The sequence below is a fragment of the Epinephelus lanceolatus genome, chromosome 5 (genome assembly GCF_041903045.1).
Source record: "Epinephelus lanceolatus isolate andai-2023 chromosome 5, ASM4190304v1, whole genome shotgun sequence".
In the NCBI taxonomy this organism is placed as follows: Eukaryota; Metazoa; Chordata; class Actinopteri; order Perciformes; family Serranidae; genus Epinephelus; species Epinephelus lanceolatus.
Genome location: NC_135738.1, coordinates 29,584,627 through 29,608,575, shown reverse-complemented (window position 1 = coordinate 29,608,575; position 23,949 = coordinate 29,584,627). Strand labels below are relative to the sequence as shown.

Below are 23,949 nucleotides of genomic sequence, written 5' to 3'. Positions count from 1 at the left end.
TCGAATACAAAATAAACAGCATTCAAGAGAGAAACATATATTTTTTTTAAACAACAAAAGCAACAAAACAGGCGAAATGCACAAAAGATCAAGATATTAGACATTAAAAAGCCAAGGACCAATATATAGATGTAAAGGCCTGTGGTTTTTTAGCATTTCTATTAAATTTCAGTAGATGTGTGGTTCCCAAGGCTTGGTCCCAATTTGGTGAGTTTTTATCACACATCATATATAGGGCAAAATCTAAAGTGTAGTCTACTAAGTCATTTTATAAAACTTTTTTTTTCTATTGAACGTGTATCCCTCAATTACTTATTATTTACAATACCAGAATCAATCAGTTACTTTATACAACAAGCCAGTTTTTATTCATATAGCTCAAAATCATAAAAATTATTTCAGGACACTTTTCATATAGTGTCTAGACCATACTCTTTACTTACAGAGACCTTCATCGTCCTGTCCTTGGGGAAAGTTTTGACTTAATTTTCTGTGTAAAAAGTTGAGGTTAATAGCTAACGCTTCCACTGCAACTTTTTACGAAACAAGTCACTACTATGGCACTACTGAGGCTCCTGTTTGTTAAATGAATAAATTGTTAAACTGTCAATATGTCTTGTTTCTTCAGACTTCAATTATCCAATCCAGCAAAAAAATCAGCAAAAAAAAAAAAAAAAAAAGCAGTTCGGCATTGGCAGAGAAGATTTGACAAATTTTTCATGGGCGCAACCCACATGCTCAGCTCTGCTGCTCATCCCATAAATGCATGTTCCTTACAAATGTGGCACCATTTAAAAGGGAAATAAACAGGCTTTCTAAGATTTTTTGCCAAGAAGCATTGTTACAACAAAGAAATAATCTACTAAACACAAATTTCCTTACTTTTTGTTCTTAGTTATCAGGTTTTTTGGGCTGCACCCGGCTGCGTGAGTGTTCTTTAAATTACCAACATTTCTGTTCACTGGTCAAAAGTCCACAACATTTGTGGATAAGAACGCAATAAATGCTTTTGGTTGAGGTCAAGGTACAGTTTTATGAGCCACTTGTAAAGCAATGGGAGCCTTTTACACACAGGCATTCAAATGCCAAATTACAAAAGCATATTAAAATGACGTCAGTACATACACACCCAACAGTCAATGTGTTTTCATCAGGTGCTGCTTGATATTTGCACTCTAAATCATTTGAAGAATAGAAAGCAACATGCTATTTTTTCTGAAATTGTCAACAAAGTAACATAACATAATAAATGGATACCATCTAACACTGTATACAGGATTACCACTTCATCACAGGCACTACACACACAGTAAAATATCCTTGTCTAATCCCACAAAATACTAACAGTTGGTTTCATGTTCTCGCTGAAAAGGTAGACCATCCTCTGTGGATATATGCAGATACAAACTTCCATCTGTCTTTGAAAGCACCTCTGCATTTCTCTGGAACTGTAGCCAACCTACAAGAAAATATATTGCATTTTTAGAGGAGTCCTTATCAGTCACAGAGTTCATAAACATGTTGACAAGGGAGAAGTCTTTTCAGCCCTAGATTTATGAGCGTTGAACCTAGATTCAAACTGATGTGTCACCCTATCATGAATCTTGGATCTATCTTATCAGCATGAACTTGTATCTAGGGCGTAGATGATGTTGTTTTGAAACCACATGGAGGCTTGCTTGTTACCTCTGTGAGTTTTACTTACAAGGAGCTTGTTCAGGCTCTGGATGAGGCTGCATACATACTGGAGGGAAGTCTCCAAACATGGCAACCATCACCTGCAGTAGGCCAGTTAGGTCACATTCACCCTGATGAAAGAAAGGAAAAAGTCACATCAACGTAACATGGCATCAGTAATAACCCCGATGTCAGCTATTGTTAAAGAATACAAAATACATGTTAAATTCTCACATTCCATTCCTCCAGGTACGGCAGCATAACTTCACCATTCTTGGAGATGAACTTCCCACTGATGATCATCATCTCACGTGTAGGTGTGACGTAGCAGATGGGAGCAGTTTGGGGGTAGGTCTCCTCAATCCACAGGCACACAGGGATGTTGTAGGTCTTGTCTTGTATCAGAACATGTGAAAAAGTTAGTTTATCCAGCATATTCTGAGAAATAATAAGCTTAATCTCTCTTATTTTAATTGAAATAGATCAGAATCCACATCAAAGTCAGCTTCTATTAATAATATAGCTGTTTAAAGGGTCAAACTGTGTAAAATGCAAAGTCACTGTTACCACTATACATGACAGGAATGGTTCCAGTTAGACTCATCAAGTCCTTTGTGGCTCCATCGTTGTAAACTGTGAATATTAATAAATAAATGTTATTTCGAGCACATGTTGAATAAGTTCATTAACAGACTGTCAGCAGTTATTACCGTATCTATCCATCATGGGCACAAGGTTTTTGAAGTGAGTCAGCACCATGCTTATTTCACTGGCCACATGTTTGCGAAGATACGTCTTCAAAACAAAAGAATACGAAACAAAAAGTGAAAAAAATACACATAATCCACAGTATATGTTGATTTAGAGAGAATTCCTTTAATAACTGATGATTATTCTTACCTTAGGCAGCATTTTCTTAATCGTTTCCTCATGTGGCATGATTATGATTTATCCAGAAAGAAAAATATCACGTCTTCTGCGTCTCTTTTCGTTCACAAACACTCACCAACCCTCGGCTTTTCCTCTGTGTTGGGTTTATGGATAACCTTCTATCTTTTATGACTGCTGAAAGCCAGTGACAGAGCAGCCCCACATCTATGCAAATCATCTGCCCTAAAAAGCAATAACTAGGCTGCATGGCTTCTACAAACAAGATGGGAAAAACAGCGACCCAATAAACCAATATATGTATATTAGCACGATTAATAATGACAATTCATGACCTCATGCTTTGGCTGTCTCATCTCTTGGATCAGGATCAATAATAGGATCAATAAATCATACTGATTTTTTTTTTTTTTGGTGCACTTGTCTTGCTTAATCACTCTCTTTTACATCTATTCAGCACTTAAGTCATATTTACAATGTATTATTGTAAAAATAATGATTATTATGTTGATCTGTGGCTGTTGTCAAACCATTCAGTGTGGGCTACCATACATGGCAATATAAATAAAGTCAATACCAGCAGTAATAAAATGCAAAGACCTTCCTCGTGCTCTGTTTGAACAGGCATATTTACTATAGTTTTATCAGCAAACTGGCTCCTCTTTAACATCTTCACATTTAGCCCAGTCTCACTGAAACTAACAGATCTGATATTACATTCAACATTTATGTTGTATTGTACAAAATTGAAGAATCAAATTACAAGTACGTAATATTCTGATGCCATGCCTCATTGAGCTGCTTTCTTTCACCCCACCAGACGGTATCTCTTGCATACTTCCTGCTTCCTTTTCAGTTGCTGGAAGTGACCACAGACACACGCGCACACCCTCTTTTCTGTGTAATACAGTTGTTTACAGTGAATAATCAGACATCAGTTACTTACTAACTTTAGAAACAGTTAAATCTACGAAGAAATCATTCAGAATTATGACATCTTTTTTCCTGTGGCCATTGAAATGCTTGATGAAATTTCCTGGCAGGAAAACAGGTCTGCCTGTGCCACCTAAAACCTTCCGTAAATGGCACTGCTGATGGTAAAGCTTATGTGTAAACACATTTATGACTGTCCTTTGAACCTTCATCACAGCTGTATTTGCCCACACTGTATAACTGACACAATGTTGTAAATTGATTCTTGCATACAAACAAAAAAAAATGTCAAGGATATTAAATTCAGCTGTGTTTATACAAGCTGAATAACACTTATTTAGTATATGTGTAAAAATCTGTCCGTTTGTCATACTCATTATGATACACAAAGCAGCCTGTAGGTGGCAGCAAATCCCAAATTTCAGAGACACATGATGTAAAAGTTAAATGATTGAGACACAGTTTCATCTTGACATCTTTATTCCTGTCCCGCAATACATTTGCCACATTTTCAAAGAGTAAATACATCTTAAATAGCTAAACAGTTGACATTTTCACAAATTCCTTCCAAACCTCCATCCACAGTTTGCTAGGGAGAAACAAGCCCTTGAGCCCACTGTATCCTTGTGCAAAACTCCCAGTGGTCCGTTACGTACAGTCTTTGTCATGCTCGCCAGGTTTTTTTTCTGACATGTATACTTGTGGTTTTGCTGGCTGGAGTGTCCCTGTGGCAACATGACGCCGATATATCGAATGAAACGGGAATTTGAACGCACAGATTTGTGGAATTCTATGTATTATTATTATTATTATAATCATGGATGTACGGTTTAAAGACAGGGAGAGGACAAGCGTACTATCAGGACTGTAATTACAGGTAACAAATGCCACACTCCTTTTCCCCCACGTTTAAAGGTTTGAGTACAATAGGTGAAAAATGAAAGTTAGCAACAACACAGCCAAAATGGGACCGAAAATCATCTGCTGCATTATTTTAAATGTAAATCTTAAACACGAGGCTTCTTTCAGACAATATCTAAAGACTCAAACACATTCACAGTTCTTATCCTTCCTCCGAGCAGAGAGATGAACACTTAACTGACCACTATCATCCACGCAGTAACTAAACCGATTCTTTAAGCCATGTTATGAGTGAAAAAGAGTCATTTCTACTGTACAAAATCAGGTCAGAAATAAAGGGTTTGTTTCCCTTGACAAGAGGAGACAAAGGCAAAAATAACATTTGACGTCTTTCATGGAAGAGGTCTTTGAGGTTTGCATCTGAAGCTTGTTGTCAAAACCTGCCTGTAGTGTGTGGAACTCCGAACATAATCATACATGACCGATTCTCTGAATCGTTCAAGTATAATTTGGACTTAAAGTAACAATTTCTAGCAATCACTACCACATGTTCCGATGTAATAGGAATGACACTTCATGAGAACAAGACGTCGCTCATACTGGGATCTTAAAACTGTCTTTTTTTTTATCGTCCTGTTAGAGAATCACAATCAGATGCAAATGCCATTACAGACACCTTTAAAAAAATCAGTGTAGTGTTTTCAGAGGCGTGCCTTGTCTTTCAAATTCTATACAGCGCATGTCTAAATTCAACACACTTCTATGTTTGTTTTTTTAGTTGCACACATAATCAAACATAAACAAAACAATGCAGCCAACAGAACACGTAATCATCTCAGGTAGAGCTCGCTGCACACATGAGGTACATACACACTAGCTAACAGATAAGGCAAAGTAAACACGGAGCAGTCTTTTTCATTTTAGGCAGCAAATTAATGGAAGTTGTGGCGAGCACAAGCGAGACAGTATTAAGAAACAAAAAGCGACGCACTCCCATAACCCGGTATCCATCACCTGTCACACACAATAGTCCCACATATACAGTAACTATGGTTCTGACGTGATTAGCACCTGAACTGTTATTGTTCCATTGTAGAGCTGAGGTGGCAGAGAGAAAGAGAGAGAGAGGAGCAGTTTGAGGATAGTGAGGTGTGTGTGGAAAAACTCAAGTTCGACTCTGAGGCAGGACTTGTGCGTTACGCTCTGCAAAGCTAACCGGTGACATCCTTAACTCTGGTTTCCGGGACTGTCGGGTGAGACGTTCCTGGACCCTGATTCCTGAGCCTTAAAATCCACAAAGAATGACTCTTGCGGTGTGAAAATAGCTGTGATCACCATGTCGTAAATAAGAGTTGTACAGCGTACAGCTACTGAAATGCAACGCAAGAGAAATCAACTGGTTGTCATTTTGTTTAAAACCATAACCTGTCATTGTGTAACTCTACAAGTACAGGGCTCTCCTCCTATTCTACAGGCAACCTCTCCAGCTTCAGCGACTGGAGAGACAACAACTACATCGTCATGCACAGCACCCTCTCCGTCCTAAACCAAAGTAAAACAAGTAGCAATGACAGGTGGTTTATTCCCAATACTTTGTGTAAATTGGACAGTGAAGAATCCTATTGCACCAGAACCTACGTACACTAGCCATTACTATTATTATTCCACAAAGACAACTCTTACTGTAGCAAAGAAAACGCCTGTAAAGAGAGAAGGCAGCTGCATTCTGGAAAATTCACCCATCTTTATACTCTCCGTCCAACATTTCTATCCCAAAAGGAATTCCAACTACAGGCCGTGAAAAATGTCAAACCAGGTGCGATCTGCTCACATATTGCTCTGTGACTTTCAGATTCTGCAAATCACAAATAAAATGTTCCATTATCAAAAACAAAATCAAAGGATTTTGTACAGCGAGGCTAACTGTTAAACAACAACAAATTAAAGTCACTCCCATGTCAGCCTCCACCCCCTGGATCCAGTAATGATGAGGGGACTACACAGCCGTTCGAGGCAAACCAAAAGGCAGGTAGAGCAAGATGGAGAGGGGGGTGTTTGTGTGAGAGGTGTTTGGGGCAACTAAACGTCCATTCCAGTCCTTTCCTTTTTAAGACGGTCAGTCCTTCCAGTGGGCAGGCGGGGGGGAGTGGAATTAGGCTTTCAAGGTGGGAGGGGGTCCGAGACACCCCCTTTAAGACCAGTGTTGAGACTGAAAACAATAAGTTAGCAGGAAACTTTGTTGAGCTACCCAGCGAGACCACACTGGAGTTGACAAAGAGTCATTAGTGGAGTTGCTCACAGGTCGACGTGTGGACCAAAAAAACGGGACCGGACCGGGCCAGTTCAGGTAGCCACTTGGGCAACAGTCCAAAATCCTCCTTTCCATGAAGGTCTATGGTTCAGTCAGCTCTGGTGGTTTCCTTGAGAGCTTTTGCTTCAATCATCCTCTTTTTGAAAAAGTTTATATTTCATCATTGAGTTGTTTTTATCGTTCTATCTTTAAGTCCATGCTGCCACTACGCGCTGTAGCGTTTCTCCTCAACGTGCAAACGTCAGCTGGGGAATCAAACGACACAAGAGGGAGACAGATGTTAGCACCATTTTATATTATACTTCTGGGGAAACTGAGACATAGTGAGAAGTTAAACTGAGCAAGATGTGGCTACACCTACAACAGACAGTGATACACATAAAAGCCATACAAGTTCCAGCACACAGGGTTTATGTAGCTTAAGACAAGGTAGATTTAAAACTTTTTTTTACTGCCACTCGGAATGGAAATTAAGACCAATTTTATCAAAACTGAAGAAAAACAACATAAACAGACGTCATGTAGAACAGGACCGAGAAACACCTGGTGCTGGTTGGCACATTTTCTTGGCTATAGCCCTTTTTCCACCAACATTTCCAGGAACTTTTATTTCCAGGAATTTATTTACCTGGGTAAGATAATTCCTGCTAATCTGTGTGGTTTGCATTTCCACCCCACCTCAAAGAAAATATCTTAGATTTAGCGTGATTACTGCATCGTGTTTTGTGTATGTGTGTGTGTGTGTGTGTGTGGATGTGGATGTGTGTGGAGGAGTTCAGCGACACAAACAAAGTGAAGCTTGTAGAAATGAAATAAAGTTTGCAGCAGCTGTCCATGCCAGGAAGTGCGGAACGCTGCAAGTGCGAGAGCACCAATCAGCGTTCTTCAGCACACAGCCCCGCCCCGCCCCTCAAGAATTCCGCGTAATCTACTAGGTACTTTTTTCAGGGAAAGTTTGGGGTTGAGAGAAAGTTTTTTCACTGGGTAGTTTCGGTGGAAATGCGCTGAGGTTTTTCAAAATCCCAGGCAAATGAAAAAAATTCCTGCAGTGGAAAAGGGGCTAATTTTATGTTTCTCATTCTGCATGTAGAAAACCACTGCCTGGATTTCGTCATTGTGCCGAGTTTGAAAAACTGCAACTGGATTGCCTTGTTCCAGTTTTAGCCATGTCATGAAATCTTGGTGAAACAGCTAATTTGCATTGAATTTAAACTTCCCCATGTCATCCAAGGTACAATGATAGCTATTCCAGCCGGAAACAAAATGAGTGCTGCTGGTTACGCTGTCCTGATCTGCATGACGTTCATGTGAGAGACATTCAAAAAATTTGTTACAAATAAATTAAAAAAATTGACGGTACTAATTATTTTGAGATTTTCCTATGCAAAGTCAGAATAAAAAGATTAATAAAATCCTACTTTCTATGTCTTAGCATTTTAAAAACTTTTCAAGGATTGATTTAACCCTTTGGCACCTACGCAAATTGGCTTCTTTTAAAAATGTGGGGAGAAGGCAATGAGCAATGAAAGAAGAAATGAGCCAAAAAATTAGCAAGAAATTGGTGTGAAAGAGAAAATTAAAAAAAAAAAAGAAAAAAAAAAAAGAAAAAAGCTAAGAACAGATAAAAACAAACAGGGAAATGACTTGGAAAAGGTGCTTAAAAATTATAAGAATTCTATATATAATAATTATAAATCCACTGTAGTTTTTGTAGCTTTTTTACCCTATTTATTTCTTTTTATTTTTTTGCAATCTGTGGGACATTTCTTACTATGTTGCTCATGGTACAATGTTTATAAAAGATATCACACCAATTTCCTCAAGGTTCAAAGGTTTAAGTACTTGCTATAGGCATCAGAAAGCAACACAAGTGATGTGACTCCAGATTTTAAAAAGGTTAAGACACTTAAATGTCAACTAAGGCCTTATTTTTTTATTAAAAAAAAAATTGTTTTTTTTGAGACTTCCCATGTAACTATATAGCTATCAAAGAGAGAGAAATTTCTGTGTCTCACCTGCATCACGATACCACACAGCGACAGCTCATACAGTCTTGACCACTTTCATCCGGTGGGTTCAGCTTCCTAAGCTTATGCTGTCTGATCTCCCTAACCAGTGTGTAGAAGGCGTCCTCCACTCCCTGTAAGCACACAGAAAGGTTACAGAAAGATCTGGACTCACACAATGGTCAATCACAAGTGGAGTTCACTGCATGCACTCTCTACAACTGACAGCAAACCTCTCAGGTGTAGTCGCCAGTGAAAGGGCCTGGCAACATCACCATGGCAACCCTGATGTTTCAGATGCCATTAATCGAGAATTCATAATGTCTAGAAAGAAGTCGTCTCTTGGTTCTTTGCATGCTGCTCTGTTTGAATGACAGACTTTCTGCGAGTTCAGGGATGAATGCGAGAATCTGTATGTACCTTCATAATGTGTGACAGTGAGTCAGAGACAGTGGGAGCTGTGCTGCGACTTGTCCTTACGAAGCCTCTCATATACTGTAGCACTGTTCTCAAGCCAAGGTAACCTGGCTATGAGTCATTGCCTGCAGCATAATAAAATGTTTCCAGCAACACAAATCACATCACACCGCGGGCCATTCACTGCTCTTCATGTGCTTGAATTCACATGTAAAATCACAGAGCCCATACTGGAGCCCACTGTCATGACTTGTTTATAGCATGATGCGATACAGAGGGGACTTCAGATTTATAAAGAATCTGTGTTTTGTGGCTTGAAAAGATGGGAGGAAAAATGAAAATATCAGCAAAATTTAAAGGTAATTTTAAATACCAGAGATAGAGGGAGAGACTGTGGGTGTGTGCTTCTTGTTCACTACCTACCTGTCGTGTTTTGGCAGAGGTCTCGATGTAAGGGATACCATAGGAGCGGGCAAGTTCCTGGGCTTGCCTTGTGTCCACCGTGCGTGCCGGGAGGTCACATTTGTTGCCCACAAGCACCATGGGAACATCGTCTGAGTCCTTTACACGTTTAATCTGTTCTCTGTGAATTGCAGAAAAAGAGAAATTGCTGTTTAATTGCAAAACTTTTGTCTGTTTCCTTAACCTGGCCCAACACTGCGTTTTGTCACAGTGACATGTCTCTCGTCTGGGATCCTCCCTGCTTCATAAACAACAGCAGCTCCACCACTGGAGAGCCAACCACCCAGGGAGCTCTAGGACCCTGAGGAAGAGCCGGGGCCCGCCGGTGCTGGGCTGTGCTGCACTGCTGAAGGAGGGATGTGGAGAGGAAGGGAGGGAGGGGGAGGGAGGGATGGACAACAGGCAGGCAGCGAACAGCATTACCTCATCACTACAGCAGCCAGCGCCAAACGCCAGGCAGCCAGGGGGAACTGAGTGAGAGGAGTGGGTCAGATCAATCTATCAGCTCAGCCCTTCTTCTCCCTAAGCTACAGTACAGCAGGATGCGTCTGCTACAGTCAGCTCTGCCCATCTGCAGTCAACACTGCTGATGGTGTTCATGACCACAGCTGCTCTGAGTCCTGATGTCACAGCAGACATGTTGCCCCGTTTAGACCATTGCCTAGTTATATGCTGGTGAGGCAGGTCATTAAGAATGTTAAAAAAGAAGATATTTGGTGCATTTGATGAAATAATGCTGGCTGGTTCACATTCAAGAAAAAAATCAAGATGCACTGCTCAGTTCTACGCAGGTACCTTGCCAGCATGTGCCAACAGCAGAGCAGAAGTTTTGCTAAAATCCCTCTGACTATTTTTGCCAGTAAAACACAAAACAGATCTTAAAATAAATCAAGAGCTCTAGCCGGGCTGCCACCTATTCCAGCATCCAACCAAAGACCCATGTGTGCTTTCTCAAGTTGCGTAATGCTTTTACAGTGATACTACCAGTTGTGTTAAAGCAAAGCACAAAAAAGGCTGGGTTGCAATGGCAGCAAGCCAAATAAATGTAAGAAACTCAAAAAAAAAAATCCTTCATATCTGTAGAGGACGTGGCAAAGTAAATACGCAGCCTCTTTTACTTGCCACATGCACACAACTGGCAAGTGGGTGTCTAATGTGATGAGAAAGACAAAATGTGGCAAAGAGAGAGAACACTGTCATCTCCAGCTGAATCTCTCCCTCCCTCCTCCCTCCCTATCTGTCTCCTTCCCTGTCCTTGAAAGTGCTACCTCTCCCCGCTCCTCTAATTGAGTCAGGATCGATTTCATTGGCATCGTGCTGTAATCCTCCAGTTGGGGGCTAAGCTTTCTTTAGCCGTGTTAAACGCTACAGCATGACATCACCCAACTACTGCAGAGAGCTGGCACACATACGTATACACACCCCTCTCTATCCAGACCCCGTGGGAGTCCCTGCAAATGCACACTGCATTTACAAACACACACATGCAGAACCTTAGAACTAACAGGGGTGATTTTGTGTCTGAACTCCACCCCGACCTGTCTGTGATCCCACCAGCAAATACTTGTGTTCATATCTGCGACGACAGATCTCATGATGCTCAATGTCATGATCTGTGATGCACCTGCATCCCTAAACCCAAACCCTCGTCCTCTGCCTCACTGATACACACACACCTGTACTGGTGAATGTCCTCGAAAGACTTAGTGTTATTGATGGCGAAGACACAGAGGAAACCCTCTCCTGTCCTCATGTACTGATCCCTCATGGCGCTGTACTCCTCTTGACCTGCAGTGTCCAGGATGTCTAGCAGGCAGGTCTCCCCATCAATCACGACCTGTTTCCTGTACGAGTCCTGCAGAAAAAGAAGGGAGAGAGGCCAACATTTAGAGAGGAGGTAAAAATATGTGAGTGAGAGACCTGTAACAAAAGTCAGACACAAAACAGATGGTTCAGGTGGAATCTGAGGCAAATGCAGCTCACTGAGGTTGTTACATCCTTGGCCACTCAGTGCTAAGTAGCATGTCCATATACAAAAGCCTCAGTTCCACCAAGCAGTCTGGTTCAGTTCAGTTCATCACACATTAGAAGACTTATTTTTGTGTTCCCACTGCCAAATAATGTGGATGTCATTACCAAGCGCACTGATCCGATACTAAAAGGTGGATCTACAAACACAGCAGTCCGTTGACTGGTCAACAAATAGAGATTTAACACTCTTGCCTACCAAGGAATCGATGCACAAAGCATAAGCACACTATTTTTAATACATCCCATCGACTGTGAAGGAAACTCTGAAGACTTCAGTCTGTTCTATTTTGTTGTGAAATTGTTGCACAACCCCATCTGTTGATGGTCAACGAGGTGCAGAGGTTCCCCCGCATCATTGGTTAAGAGCAAATACAGTTAAGAGCTTACCATCTGGTAACAACCCCGCCTACATTTAAGAGTACTGTCTACAGTGGAAATGCAAAACAGATCTATGGTTTAGGTGCATGTTCATACGGATACGGGTATGACTGGTATCCGTTACCAATTCTCCGTCCACTTCCAGGTCAAACGCACATCTAGAGATCAGAGGACCAGGGTACTGGAGCCAATGTTTAGCCTTCCAACACGCAGCCACAAAAACATGGAGTGCCGTCCCTTTGTTTGTTAGAGCATAGGGGCCAGGAATGCAAATACACAAAAAGGACATTGTCTGGCCAGAGGCAGGCGTGGTGAGAAAGAGAGGGAGAGTGTGGAGAGGGAAAAAAGAGAGGAGAAAACATTCTCACTGGCCTCTTTGCAATGTCTGCAATCTTTTTCCAGCATCTTGTTTTCAGGAAAATATAAGAATTACAGAATGTCAGAAAAAATATTTATCCTAAAAAGAAATTTAGGAATTTCTATCAGGCCTGATCAGTTGAAGAATCGCCACAGACATTCGATTAATTTAATTAAATTAACCTAATTGAATTAGCTTGATTTAGAGTGAGCTGTCGTCGCAGTAGGGTCCAGGCAATATTGCTCAGCAGTGACTGAGGAACTGGACATGTGTATAAAACACAGATTAAAGCAAGCATGTCTCCCACATAGGTGTAAAAGTAGTGTATAACCACACAACAATTCAAGGGAGAGCTGGAAATGCTTTATTTTTTTAACAATCCAATCATCCCCTGTCTACCTTCCCACCCCAACACCCAAGAAGCCTCCCACGAGGATAATTTGCAGAACATGCAGAAGAGTCATACCTCTATGGTGGGGTCATATTCATCCACAAAGTGGTTCTGGATGAGCTGAATGGTGAGTGCACTCTTGCCCACGCCTCCAGCTCCCACCACCACCAGCTTGTACTCCGTCATCTTTGCCGCTGTTGCTCACCACACACACCGCTGCTGGAGAGAAGAAAGGGAGACAGAAAGGTGCAGGTTAGCAGTCTGACTAGAGACATCAGCAGAAAACAGGCACACACAGAGCCTTTGCAGGATAATTTCTGCCACTGGACTGTCATGATGTGGTCCACAACTATTGCTGCCCAGTGGTGAGAAACATTAGTGGTTTTTTTGTGCGTGTGTGTTTTGCAGTGTGTCTGTCTGTGTGTGTGTAGTGGGGGCTGAGGTTGAGACCCTCAAAGGGGAATGTGAAAAATGTGCTGAAGGTACTCAATGTTCCAATGCTCTCCCGCTCAGTGTGAGCAGCAGAGAGTGTGCACGAGAGGGAGAGCTACAGAGGCAGCGAGGGGAGAGAAAGAAGGGGGCATGACACTGGCAGACTGGTCCTCATCACTGAGGCTTCACATTACTGATGTCTAACTTTGAACCCAAGGTGACAGACGCCAGGAATATCAAATTTTTTAAAAACACAAAAATAGAGCAGTGACAGAAACACAGTGAATGAAACGATTTCAAAGAGTAAAATGTGTCTTTCAAAAGGATCAGCACCAGTCTGCCTTTCAATAGTCAGTATTCACTATTGCTAACAAAGCTAAGCTAATGCTTTGAGCTGTTTGTTGGTTTGCCTTGCTTCACCATCGGGATCAATCCATAGCAACAGAACGAGAGGCCTAAAAGAGGATTTTATGACTCCAGGTGTGCCTGCAGTTGTCCCCTATGGACCCACTTAAGAGGTCTAGTCGATGTAACAGGGCCGCCCTGACTATAAATCAAGGCATGTTATTAAAGAAACATGTCGGCCTCTTGAGAAAACATAAGTGATATCCATATTCTGTTGGCTAAACTTACACAACGCAGGCAAACATTAGCTTTACTTGAATTTATGGACCTATGGATGGTATCTGGAAGCAGAATAAGGAAAGTGAAGCACTTCCAGCATCAACAGGTGAAATTTAAAGTAGAATTCAGACTTGGAAAGAGGTGCAAAATTTTGCTTAATCATCCAAAAAACAATGTTAAAAGCAAGTTTTCACCTTTCACCTCACAGTGCTAAATATCTAAGAAACCATTTACTGAAAGCAGGTTTTGAAATAATTTAGTTGTGATGACTATTTTCTATAACTCGGACTGAGATGTTGTCAAGAGGATGGGTAACACCTTCATCTTTACAGGAGGAGGCTAGCAATGAAGAACAACTTTCCCAGATTTCACCAGAAAGATCAGGTGTGTGGAAACTGGCAGAAAATGCCAATTATACTATCACAATTTCAACTATCGAGTTAGCTGGAACCATGCATGTATGTCCATGCCCTGTCATCACCACCACCCTTACAACACCGCTGGCCAGTAAAATTCCAGGCATGTTGAGTCAGTGGGTAGCAAAAGTAGTCATATGGGCGTTTCCATTACATACAGGGGCAAAGCATGACTCAGCTTGTTGCAAATTTACCACAAACTTACCAAATTTATGACCTGAAAATGACCTGATGCCAGCCCTGTGGCAGACATGCTGGCACACGATAAGTCAGAGCAAGTAAGACATGAAGCTCTCATGGAGATTCTGACAGATTAAATGCAGTACAAGCTAGGGCTAGTGTGGCCAAACCTATGCTAACCACAGGTTAAGTCTGCTGGAGGCCCATGGCAACCGCAGGAGCCTCTCGTGGTTACAGTGATGGTTTGACATCACGCAGACAACAATGAGTGGTCAGGTGATGCCATCACAGCGATGTCATCTCTGATATCAGAGCCCAGAGGAAAATCACTGGGATTCCTGTATGCCTCAGAATAGATAGTTTCACTTTCTGTTTGGCCAAAAATTCAACTTCAGACATTTTTACGCTTTTATACTTTGAATTTAATTAAAAAGTCAATGCCACTTTCAAACTCAACTTACAGTGATGACATTCAAATCATGCTATACCTTGTTAGACACCCTTATCTACATCTGCATCACCCTAACACCCATAGCCGCCTTAAATTTCTGTTCCTCAAAAGTAGTCTGTCACATATCTCGTATTCAGTTGTAGCAGTTCAGAGTAAAATAAGGTCACGCATGGTTAAACATCTCGGCCTGTTCATCGACAGTGTCTCACTTTGCTGAATGTTCCTTAAGTGAGCTCAAGAAGAAAATCACTAACCTGCACCACCTGTTAGAGTGTGTTATCAATCTGTCAGGATTTCATGAGCACCACGGGTCACATATGCTGTTTTACCTTCTGCAGGGCACTGACTGTCATCCCTAACATAAAATGCACTCCGTGTAGCTCTGTTAGGCAAACTCCTGAGTCCTTGCTCACTACAGAGAAGTGAACATTGGCGCGTTAGCCAGCCTGAGCAGAACACATACACACCCTCTCTCTTGTGCTTTATCTCCCAAGGGAGCACACACACACACAGCTGGGGAGAATCTTGTAGAATAAGAGAGCGGTAACTCGTGACATGAATGCATCCTTTGGACAGTTGAATGAAACGACAACATGCAAAGCATTGAAAGAAAACTACACGTATTGAGGCAATGCAGTCATGTGGAGTGAAGAGTAATGACATGCACCTATATTTGTCTCTTAGGGTGGTGGTGTATTAGTGAAATCTGCGTGCACATCTGTGAGAAACTTATTTGTGTCTGAGATGTGTGTTGTTGTGCTGATGAGGGGGCAGACTAACATTAGCTTAGACTACGACTGGCTCACTGATGTTAATGATTGACAGGAAAGCAGACTTGCTAACTTAAGACACGGCCATTTAGCCGCTCTCATTCAATCACACAGACACACACACACTGTTCTTGCAAAGCATCCTCGACGCCATAAGCCATTGCTCACCTTAATGGAACAGGTAGCTCTGAACACCGTCACCAATATCAACAATGGCCTCCTTGTAAAAACACCCTCGCTGCTATAATTCTCAAGCACAACAGGAAGGGAATTATCCTGACCCCTCAATCTTGCGGCCAAACATTTAGCTTCCTTTTTCCCTCACTGTAAATAAATCAACCTGGTACACAGTGCAGCCCGCCCTGGCTGGAGTACAGAGACTGTGGCAGAGCCGCAGCAGAGCCAGCCTCACTCCTCGCAGCCTCCTTTAACCAAATAAACAGCAGCTGTGTGGAGAGACTTGTGCAGGGGCAGACAGACGCCGGAACACCTTTGGCTACCAGCTCGAGACAGGGCAAGGATTCACATCGGGGCTGGGTTAATGTGATGGAAAGAGCATGGACACAAAATTAAATGTTAAATCATAGACTGGTCATTGGGAAAAGAGAAGGATTTTCAGGAGACGATGGGTGTGCCATCATGGCTGCAACTAGTGCTGTCATGATACTGGAATCTCTCTCTCCAATACAATACCTTGAAAACCAGCCGATACCATTTTCGATATTATGGGGAAAAGTACCATAGAGGGCATAGGATTCAAACATCATAACGACGACTATTTTTTTCTTAGTTAGTAGCAGAGAACAGCAGAATGACTGTGGTATGCATTAACATGAGGAGAGAGCAAAAAGTGCAGCTGGTACCTGTGTATCAATACTACAGAAAATGACTATTGAAACTGTTTAAAATATTCAGTATTGATATGCATCTTTAAATTGACTATTTTTGACATTACTAGATTCAATGATTGTGTTCATTACTGATTAATATTGGCACAGACACATCAGGATTGGTGGATATTTCAGATGATTAAAAATACAAGAAATGAGAGTACAGAAATGTCAAAGATTGAGGTAATTTAGAAATTGTTTCGTAATTATCAGACAGCGTCTAAGAGTTTAAATGTTTATGTTCAATAATCGGATATATTGCTACCAGAATTTTTTAAAACTCTGAAATATCGGTATCAGCTTCAAAAATATAAAATGACAAATGGCATTTACAATTTTAAAATATCAAAATGAATGCTGATTACTCTTCTGTCACTAACTTAACTATTCAATCAAGTGATGGCTTTAACACTAGCATGGATTACAAAAAAATTGGAGATAAATCTGTACAACAAACGTAATAATTAGGTTACTGGTTAATCAGATTTTCCCAACCCTTCCAGCGTACATGCCTAACCCAAACTTTACTCATACATTTAAGCTCAATGCCTGCTTCACTACTATGTCAAGGCAATGCTCATGATGATATACGCCTTTTAATCACCAATACAGATCTAAACTTAACTCAATAGAAACCTTTTCTATATTTTTTATGAACTTTCATGCTGAATAAGTGCACCGAATTGAACTGATAAGCAGTTAAGATGGAAAATATAGGACACACACACACAAATAAAAACAAAAAGAGATTGACACCAGCACTCTCTCACACATCCACATCTCTCCAGATTCTGACACGCTTGGTTGCCACGTTTCTTCCACATAACCAGATCTCGAGTGTACACCTGCCAAACAATTGAAAATTTACAGCCTAAAATGCTAATTCAACACACCCGCGCCCGCTACCGGGAGACTGGAGGAAGGAAAACAGACAGCCGTGCCATCTTCTCACAAACTAGGCCAAGTCAGCAGCTGATTAATAATCCACACATACATATGGAGATGAATGGCAAAAATTAATCATTGATAGTGATGCTGTGGCTTTCTCTGAGCCACTTGTTGTCAGTGGGGGGCTCAGAGCTGGTATTTGAGGCCATAGAGAGGAGGGACGAGGACACAGCAGCTGGAGATAATAATTATCAGCGAACGCATCAATCTTTTTTACATAATTCATCCACACATGGGGATGAAGCACAAGAACTTTTCATTTATGCTTTTTTTTTGGTTTTGTACACACAGATGGCTGTCCTGCCCTTATAGCGGTGTCATGTCCTTCTCTGCAGTTCAGATGTTCATACTATACAGTAATTACTGTCAGTGCATGGTTAACCTGCAAAATCCTTAACTGCCCCCAGACGTGCGACAGTTGGCCACATTTGCACATGCACAAGTACACCTGTAAAAACATACGTACAGCAACGATGAGGACACGCAATGTGCCACTTCATATCTGACAAACGAATAATCCTACAGCAAAGATGAACAGAGCAAGCCTCCTGCTACCACTGTCAAATACATGACTCTGAGACAGGCTATAGCTGCAGTTTCGTCTACAAGTCGCTGATCTATTCAATTCCACAGTCCCCGAAACCTTCTCAAAGCTGTTCCCCTTTTGATCAAGGAGCACCATACAGTATGTCTGTGTTTAGGGTTATTTATAGCTCGCCACCTCCAGCCTGGGAAATTAACAGTTCGTTTTGAAACCCAAGAGCCCCGCCTGGACCAGGAGGATAATCTTACATGACAGCTTACGGAGGGTGCGAGTACAGAGCAGCAAGAGGGGTGATGGGAGGAGAGTGTCTGAGGGCGACGGAGGGAGGGAGAGGGCTGCTCTTACTATATGCCAAGGGCACAGAAAACCAAAGGAGGGAGGGGTCGACCTGGAAACCGAAAAATGTATAAGAAAATCAATAATGAAAATGCTCAACATACTCAAGCATTTCCCCTCAACTAATTCAGCTGCATAGCTCTGATAACTACAGCCAATAAACATGTCTTTACTTTGTCCTATAACCTGGAAAACAACTCCATCACTTCAAAACACATGATGCAAGAAGGAGGGCACATGAATGGCCATCCTCCTCAACATGCATCCTGCTCTCCATTAAAGTTCTTAATTGGTTAAAGGATCCATACTTGCAGAGCCACAAGCCCACTGCAGAGATAATAGATTTTTAATGGAGCGATGATGGTAAGGAGACCCTCTCTAGGGAGGTATCACGGTCGAATACTGAGGCTCCAAGACCCATCCTGGAGCCCCGATAGCCCACCGCACCCTCCCACTGCTCTCCAGTGACATCATCCTCCTAAACAGCATCCAAACATTAGTGTTGACCGGCAGCTGAGGAATCACTACTCTGCTGTCTGAGGCCAATGAAACAAGTACGTGAGGACTTAATGCAATTCTTGCAAAGTCTATAAACTCTAGATGTTCCACTATTAAAGCAGCACTATCCATTTAAGTCCTCCTCTGGGGCAGGAAGTCAGAAAAAACACTGAAACATGAATGAAACTATGATTTTGCTCAAAGAGAATCTTGAGAGCAAATCCTTTAATAAACAATTCCTCCTCCCCACATTTTCTCCCTTACAAACATTTATATTAAGAGTTGCTGCGTGCATCTCTGTGTGTGTGTATCTGCATGCATGCTTAAACAAGCTGCTCTTAAAGGCACTAGAGTACAAGTGACCTTTTCCCCACTGGGTCATCCTTTCAGCTTGTCGGGTAGGGTGAGACGGTGGAGGCAGCAGCAGAGATGAAAAGGCCAGCTGACCTCCACACAAAGGCCTGCCAGTTAGAGGAGCCATGGGGCTTATCATCAGACACCAAACACCCCGAAACTCATCAGTGGTCTTTTTTTTTTTTTTTTGCGCAATCAGAGGAATTTTGTCCAGTTGTTTTAGTTTGTGAGTGCGTGTGACAACACTATTGTGGGTCACACAGCTGCCGGTCAACCTGTAGGAGATCCAACCAAAAGTTGGGTCAGTTAACCAAAGAAAAAATAATTAACCTCCCTAACCTAAAGACTTAGTGTCAACAACATCACGTCAGGAGTATGACAGTGATTGATATATAAAACACCCCTTCTGGGTGAGGATTCAACATCCCATGTGATGACAACTGTATATGACTGCATTAGTATTTGTGGATGAGTGACTCAAACAGGAGTGAATCATGAAATCTGTGTTACACATGAAATCTGAAATGTACTGTATTCACAATCATGCTCACTCACTAAAAGAAAACAACAAAGTAGAGTATACCTAAGAGCATACCCTGAGCGATTTCTCAGCCTCAAGCTGTCACATTAAACAAATTAAAACCCGCCAAGTGAGTGAAATGAATGTGAAAATTTGGAATCTGTGAATTCCTGGTATCCAGAAGAATCACACTTATTTTGGCATGCAGCTGGGCACCACCCAGGCTACAGCTGTTCAGAGAAAGGGACAAGAGATTAACATCACACCTCTATCACTGGCTGGACTACCTCCAGCTGTTTTCCAGCTGCCTGAATTCTTGCCTTCACTCTGAACGCTACAGAGGCTGATGTCAAATTCACCCGCCTGACACTGGACCTCTTTAATGGAGCCCATGCTGTCCAATGTACTCCAACCAACTATTGTTACCTTTAAGTAGTGATGTGGTGGATAGAAAGATGAGATGTGAACAGCTGTCAGTCACAATCATATGCCAAAAACACAACAATAACTTAAACACGTTTTGATTTGTTTCTAACTTAAATGTTAGCTCTACTTTACATGATGACTACAGTGAATTCTGCCACAGATTTACCTCACTTTGGGATGGCTGGATTGTTTTTGCATCAGTCCAACAACCCCTTTAGCAATAATCTGAGTGATAGCCAATTAAAAATTAGTGCTGTCTCTGCCATCTTCTACCTTTTTAAACTTGCTACACAGTTTGGCAGCTTCCAGAGAAGAAATAATCCGATGTCAGCTTTCTAAATGCCTTGTAATGGAATCTAACTTCCGCAGTGATACATTCAGGTTTTTACTCAGTGTGACGGGGCGTCACCCTAACGTTACTTGTCTGTGTGGCCACTATCGGCAGCAGTAGCAGCCTCACACTCAACAATGTCTGTACACTGGACAAAAATACAGAAAGTAAAATCCCCAGTGTTGCTGTATTCATATGAACGCATTCGGTTTCTATTTTAAAGTGAGAAGATGGGGAAACCCACGGCGAGGTAATGTTATTCCTCCATGGCCAAGTTAACGTTACAACACCCCAACTGCACAGACACTGTTTGTCTAAATAGATTTTAAAAAGCTGAGGTGTAGGTTAAATTCATATCCTGTGTAATTCCCCATACATGTAGCCAAGACTACAAAGCAAGCGTGAGTTGTTGAGCTCGACATATAAAGCTCGCCGGGCGTGAATTCAAATGTTATGATAGCTAGCTAACATGTTTTAACAGTGGACCGCAATCTCCAGCGGTGCCCCCCCAAAAACCACTGAAAGCGTTTGAAAGCGGTAACCATTAGACAAAAAACAGTCACTGCCGACATATTTCGGACACAGGAATGTGCAGTGCATACTTACAACAAGCAGAGGTCTAATTAGCGACAAGAGCGACGTTTCGTCTGCCGGAGAAGAAGAAGAAAAATCTTTCAACTCTGTTGCCTCTCAGCTGTAAGCACTAGGAAACAAAATGTTCTTGGTCCGCTTCCCGCCGTCTTCGGATATCTGCACCGTATTGTGTTCCGATAAAGTGTTTAATTTTCAGTGGCTAAAATGCACCAATGCATTCATTGGTTCTGGGTAAAATGAGCCCGCGTTGAACAATGTGCTTCCACAGAGAGCAGAGGGGATGAGGAGTGTCGAGCCCACGCCCAGCTCTATCAAACATAGAACCGCCCCGGTTACCATGCATGTTACTGATGCGTTCATGGACCGTCGGAAACAAGGAGACCTCGCCTTATAGAACACCGTATAGAACATCTGACTGCCTGTATTCACCACAGAATCCAAGTTTTTAGATTGTCACTTAAACGCGACAGACAAGGAATCCCTGCAAATATTTGAATGTAGGTATGAGGGCCTGTTTTATTATTTGGCTATAACAGTAGTCATGATTTAAAAAATACTGAGGTAATGTGTCCACTTCCCCAGTGCAACCCCACCCACCTGAACACTAACCACCAAACAGAATCTGTAAAATGGTCTGAGCTTTAAAGAATCTAAAGAACATTGAAGATTGAAAATAATCTAAGATCACATTAAAGAGAAATGCTGAGCTAAACTGAATGTCTAAGTGTTGAAAGTTGGAATTTGTAGACCTTAATCCTTAATTTCATTGTTTTTCTTTAGTAAATTTTGGCCCTAAACCTCCTCTATATAGGGAAGACTTTGTGAAAACTTTTCCCAGTTGTTCAAATTGACATAACTGAATTGAGTGAGGATTTAATCTCTAAATTCTCAGTTTTTCTACTCAGGATTTTGGCTCAGAAATGCTTCTGGATACACTACAGATGTGTCATTTTATTTTTGTGAAAACATTTTGAGCAAGAATCAAATTGTTGAGATTTTCATTAATTCATTTTTCGTCTAAGGACAGTCAGACTCTAAGATACGAGTACGAGTACGACGAGTACGAGTACAAAGCATTAAAAGTTATATGTGTGAAATCATAAAATGTAAACTGTTATCAAAATCCCCAAAATTCACAGATATCCGCCCTGAGACCTTAACTTTTGTTTGGTATGCATTTTTAATTTCTCCTAGCTTTTTGGGATCAGTAGGACCTGATAAATATTAAAAGCTCAACACTGTCAAAGTTAATAAAGTCCCAATGTCCTCATATGAGACAACAATAAAGTCCAAATGTCTTCCAACAAGTATTCACTATTTACCAGTGTCTTAGCTTGTTACTGTTGCTAAAGTTGGTCAAATCAGTTGCCATATGAAACTACAAACATTATTAAGCATAAATCAACAAGTTTCATCCATAAAATCTGATCAGGTTTTGGACCTTGTCCTCTTTTGTGTTGGGATCAGCTGCAGACTGACTTGGCAGAGATGGCTGCCATCTTGTTTTTACCATGGATTAGTGTATTGTGGTCTTGCTATCAAGACACAAAAAAGCATCCATGAGTGAGGACAACAAGTCTAAGTCAAGTAGAATGAAGTATAAGGTCAAGTTAACCCAAAAGGTGATGTCGTCATATGAGAATGCAGGGTCTGAGGAGGATATAAGACCAGTAGTTCTCAACCTTTTTCATGGCAAGGACCCCTAAATTGATACAAATTAGGTCACAGATCCCAGATTGGTAAGAATTTACCTCAGGGACCTCAGCCTGAAAAGGTTTTGGTTGTTAAATATGATTAATTCTGTAGTTGTCAAGTACAGTTGTGAAATCAGTCATTGAGGAAGTTAAATATGTGATCACAGTAGTCATTCTTTCCACCATTACTCACATTGAGCTCATTTTTCTAGTGAATCAAAAAGTGAAAATAAATGATTCCCCATTTTTCTGAGACCCAGGCACTCCCCTAAGGACCCCTGGGAGTCCCTCAAGGAGCCCTGGTTGAGAACTACTGTATTAGGGTGCAAAGGTCATGGCCTCAGTGTCCTCCATGATAGCTAGGGCTTGAGGAGCAGTTACATAATTGACCAGATTATACAATGTGTGTCCATTTTTTCTCTGATATTATCTCTATTTTCATCACATTAGAAGAAAACATGAATTAGGTTATGCCTGTATGGCTCCTTTTTATTCTGAAACTGCAACAGACAGTAGCTCTATACAAAATGGTGTTTAATTTAGATAAACACAACCATCAACGAAAAAATATGCGTGTAGAAAGAACAGATGCATTTCTAAATCGTTTGAATTAAGACCTCATTCAATTTAAAGCTCACATTTCCAAATGCAGAGTTTACAACGAGCATTTGAAGGCAACACCAGACCAGTGTCGTAAGCGGGTTAAGGTTTTGGTAGTAAAATCAGAGGCTTACAAATTAATCTCTGATTATAGCAGCAATATAGGAAACTAATGGGTAAGTATTAACCTCAGGAGTTTCACTGAGGCGCCAACTGTTAACAGCGCACTACATATCCCAGGGGGCCACGGGGTTCGTATCCAGGAAGTGGTCTATGGTTGTCAAGCAAACTTTTGCTTGTAAGCAAAGTGCTCTTAGTCTGTGAAATGTATACATCGTTTTAGACTGCAACTGCCTGCAACAGGTAAATATATATTGTATAACACAAAACAATTATATTCCGTTAAAAGTACATGTCGTTGGAAGGTTAGAGAGTAATATTAGTTAATTTACCCCCCCCCCCCCCCGCATTTTGACAACATTTAGCTAATGTTAACAGTTAAAGCTAGTTTGTTAGCTTATTTAACGCTAGTTAGGCTAGATATAGATACATTTTCGTTAGAAAGCCATTAAAGCATGTTGGTGCGACTCTTCCACATTGTTCATTGCATTTTCAGGTAGCCGTCAGT

General features: G+C 41.3%; 2 protein-coding genes across 3 annotated transcripts; both read right to left on the bottom strand.

Annotated features, from left to right (window-relative positions):
- Positions 1-1,196: 1,196 nt before the first annotated feature.
- LOC117261846 (tumor susceptibility gene 101 protein) lies at positions 1,197-2,736 on the bottom strand. The gene is made up of 6 exons (XM_033634387.2): positions 2,578-2,736; positions 2,388-2,472; positions 2,245-2,310; positions 1,912-2,072; positions 1,706-1,808; positions 1,197-1,459 (listed from the first exon to the last, which is right to left on the bottom strand). Exons 1-6 carry the CDS (start codon positions 2,614-2,616, stop codon positions 1,341-1,343), a joined length of 573 nt encoding a protein of 190 aa, XP_033490278.1. The 5' UTR covers positions 2,617-2,736; the 3' UTR covers positions 1,197-1,340.
- Positions 2,737-3,960: 1,224 nt separating this feature from the next.
- Positions 3,961-21,323, bottom strand: LOC117262369 (GTPase HRas). 2 transcript variants are annotated; one of them, XM_033635287.2, is made up of 6 exons: positions 21,040-21,323; positions 12,789-12,932; positions 11,232-11,410; positions 9,517-9,676; positions 8,686-8,810; positions 3,961-6,915 (listed from the first exon to the last, which is right to left on the bottom strand). In XM_033635287.2, the coding sequence occupies exons 2-5, from the start codon at positions 12,897-12,899 to the stop codon at positions 8,691-8,693; spliced, it is 570 nt and encodes a 189-aa protein (XP_033491178.1). In that variant the 5' UTR covers positions 12,900-12,932; positions 21,040-21,323; the 3' UTR covers positions 3,961-6,915; positions 8,686-8,690. The 2 variants fall into 2 exon arrangements, with proteins under 2 accessions (XP_033491178.1, XP_033491180.1); XM_033635289.2 differs by having other exon boundaries at positions 12,789-12,929.
- Positions 21,324-23,949: the final 2,626 nt, after the last annotated feature.

Excerpts from the sequence above, each read along its gene's own strand:
- LOC117261846 (XM_033634387.2), bottom strand. The coding sequence starts at position 2,616 with ATGCCACATGAGGAAACGATTAAGAAAATGCTGCCTAAG. Across the intron at positions 1,809-1,911 it reads CGTACCTGGAGGAATGGAAT|GGTGAATGTGACCTAACTGG; the intron begins GTGAGAATTTAA and ends TTCTTTCATCAG. Across the intron at positions 1,460-1,705 it reads AGAGCCTGAACAAGCTCCTT|GTTGGCTACAGTTCCAGAGA; the intron begins GTAAGTAAAACT and ends ATTTTCTTGTAG.
- LOC117262369 (XM_033635287.2), bottom strand. The coding sequence starts at position 12,899 with ATGACGGAGTACAAGCTGGTGGTGGTGGGAGCTGGAGGCGTGGGCAAG. Across the intron at positions 11,411-12,788 it reads AATATGACCCCACCATAGAG|GACTCGTACAGGAAACAGGT; the intron begins GTATGACTCTTC and ends CTTTTTCTGCAG. Across the intron at positions 8,811-9,516 it reads CCTCTGCCAAAACACGACAG|GGAGTGGAGGACGCCTTCTA; the intron begins GTAGGTAGTGAA and ends GTGTGCTTACAG.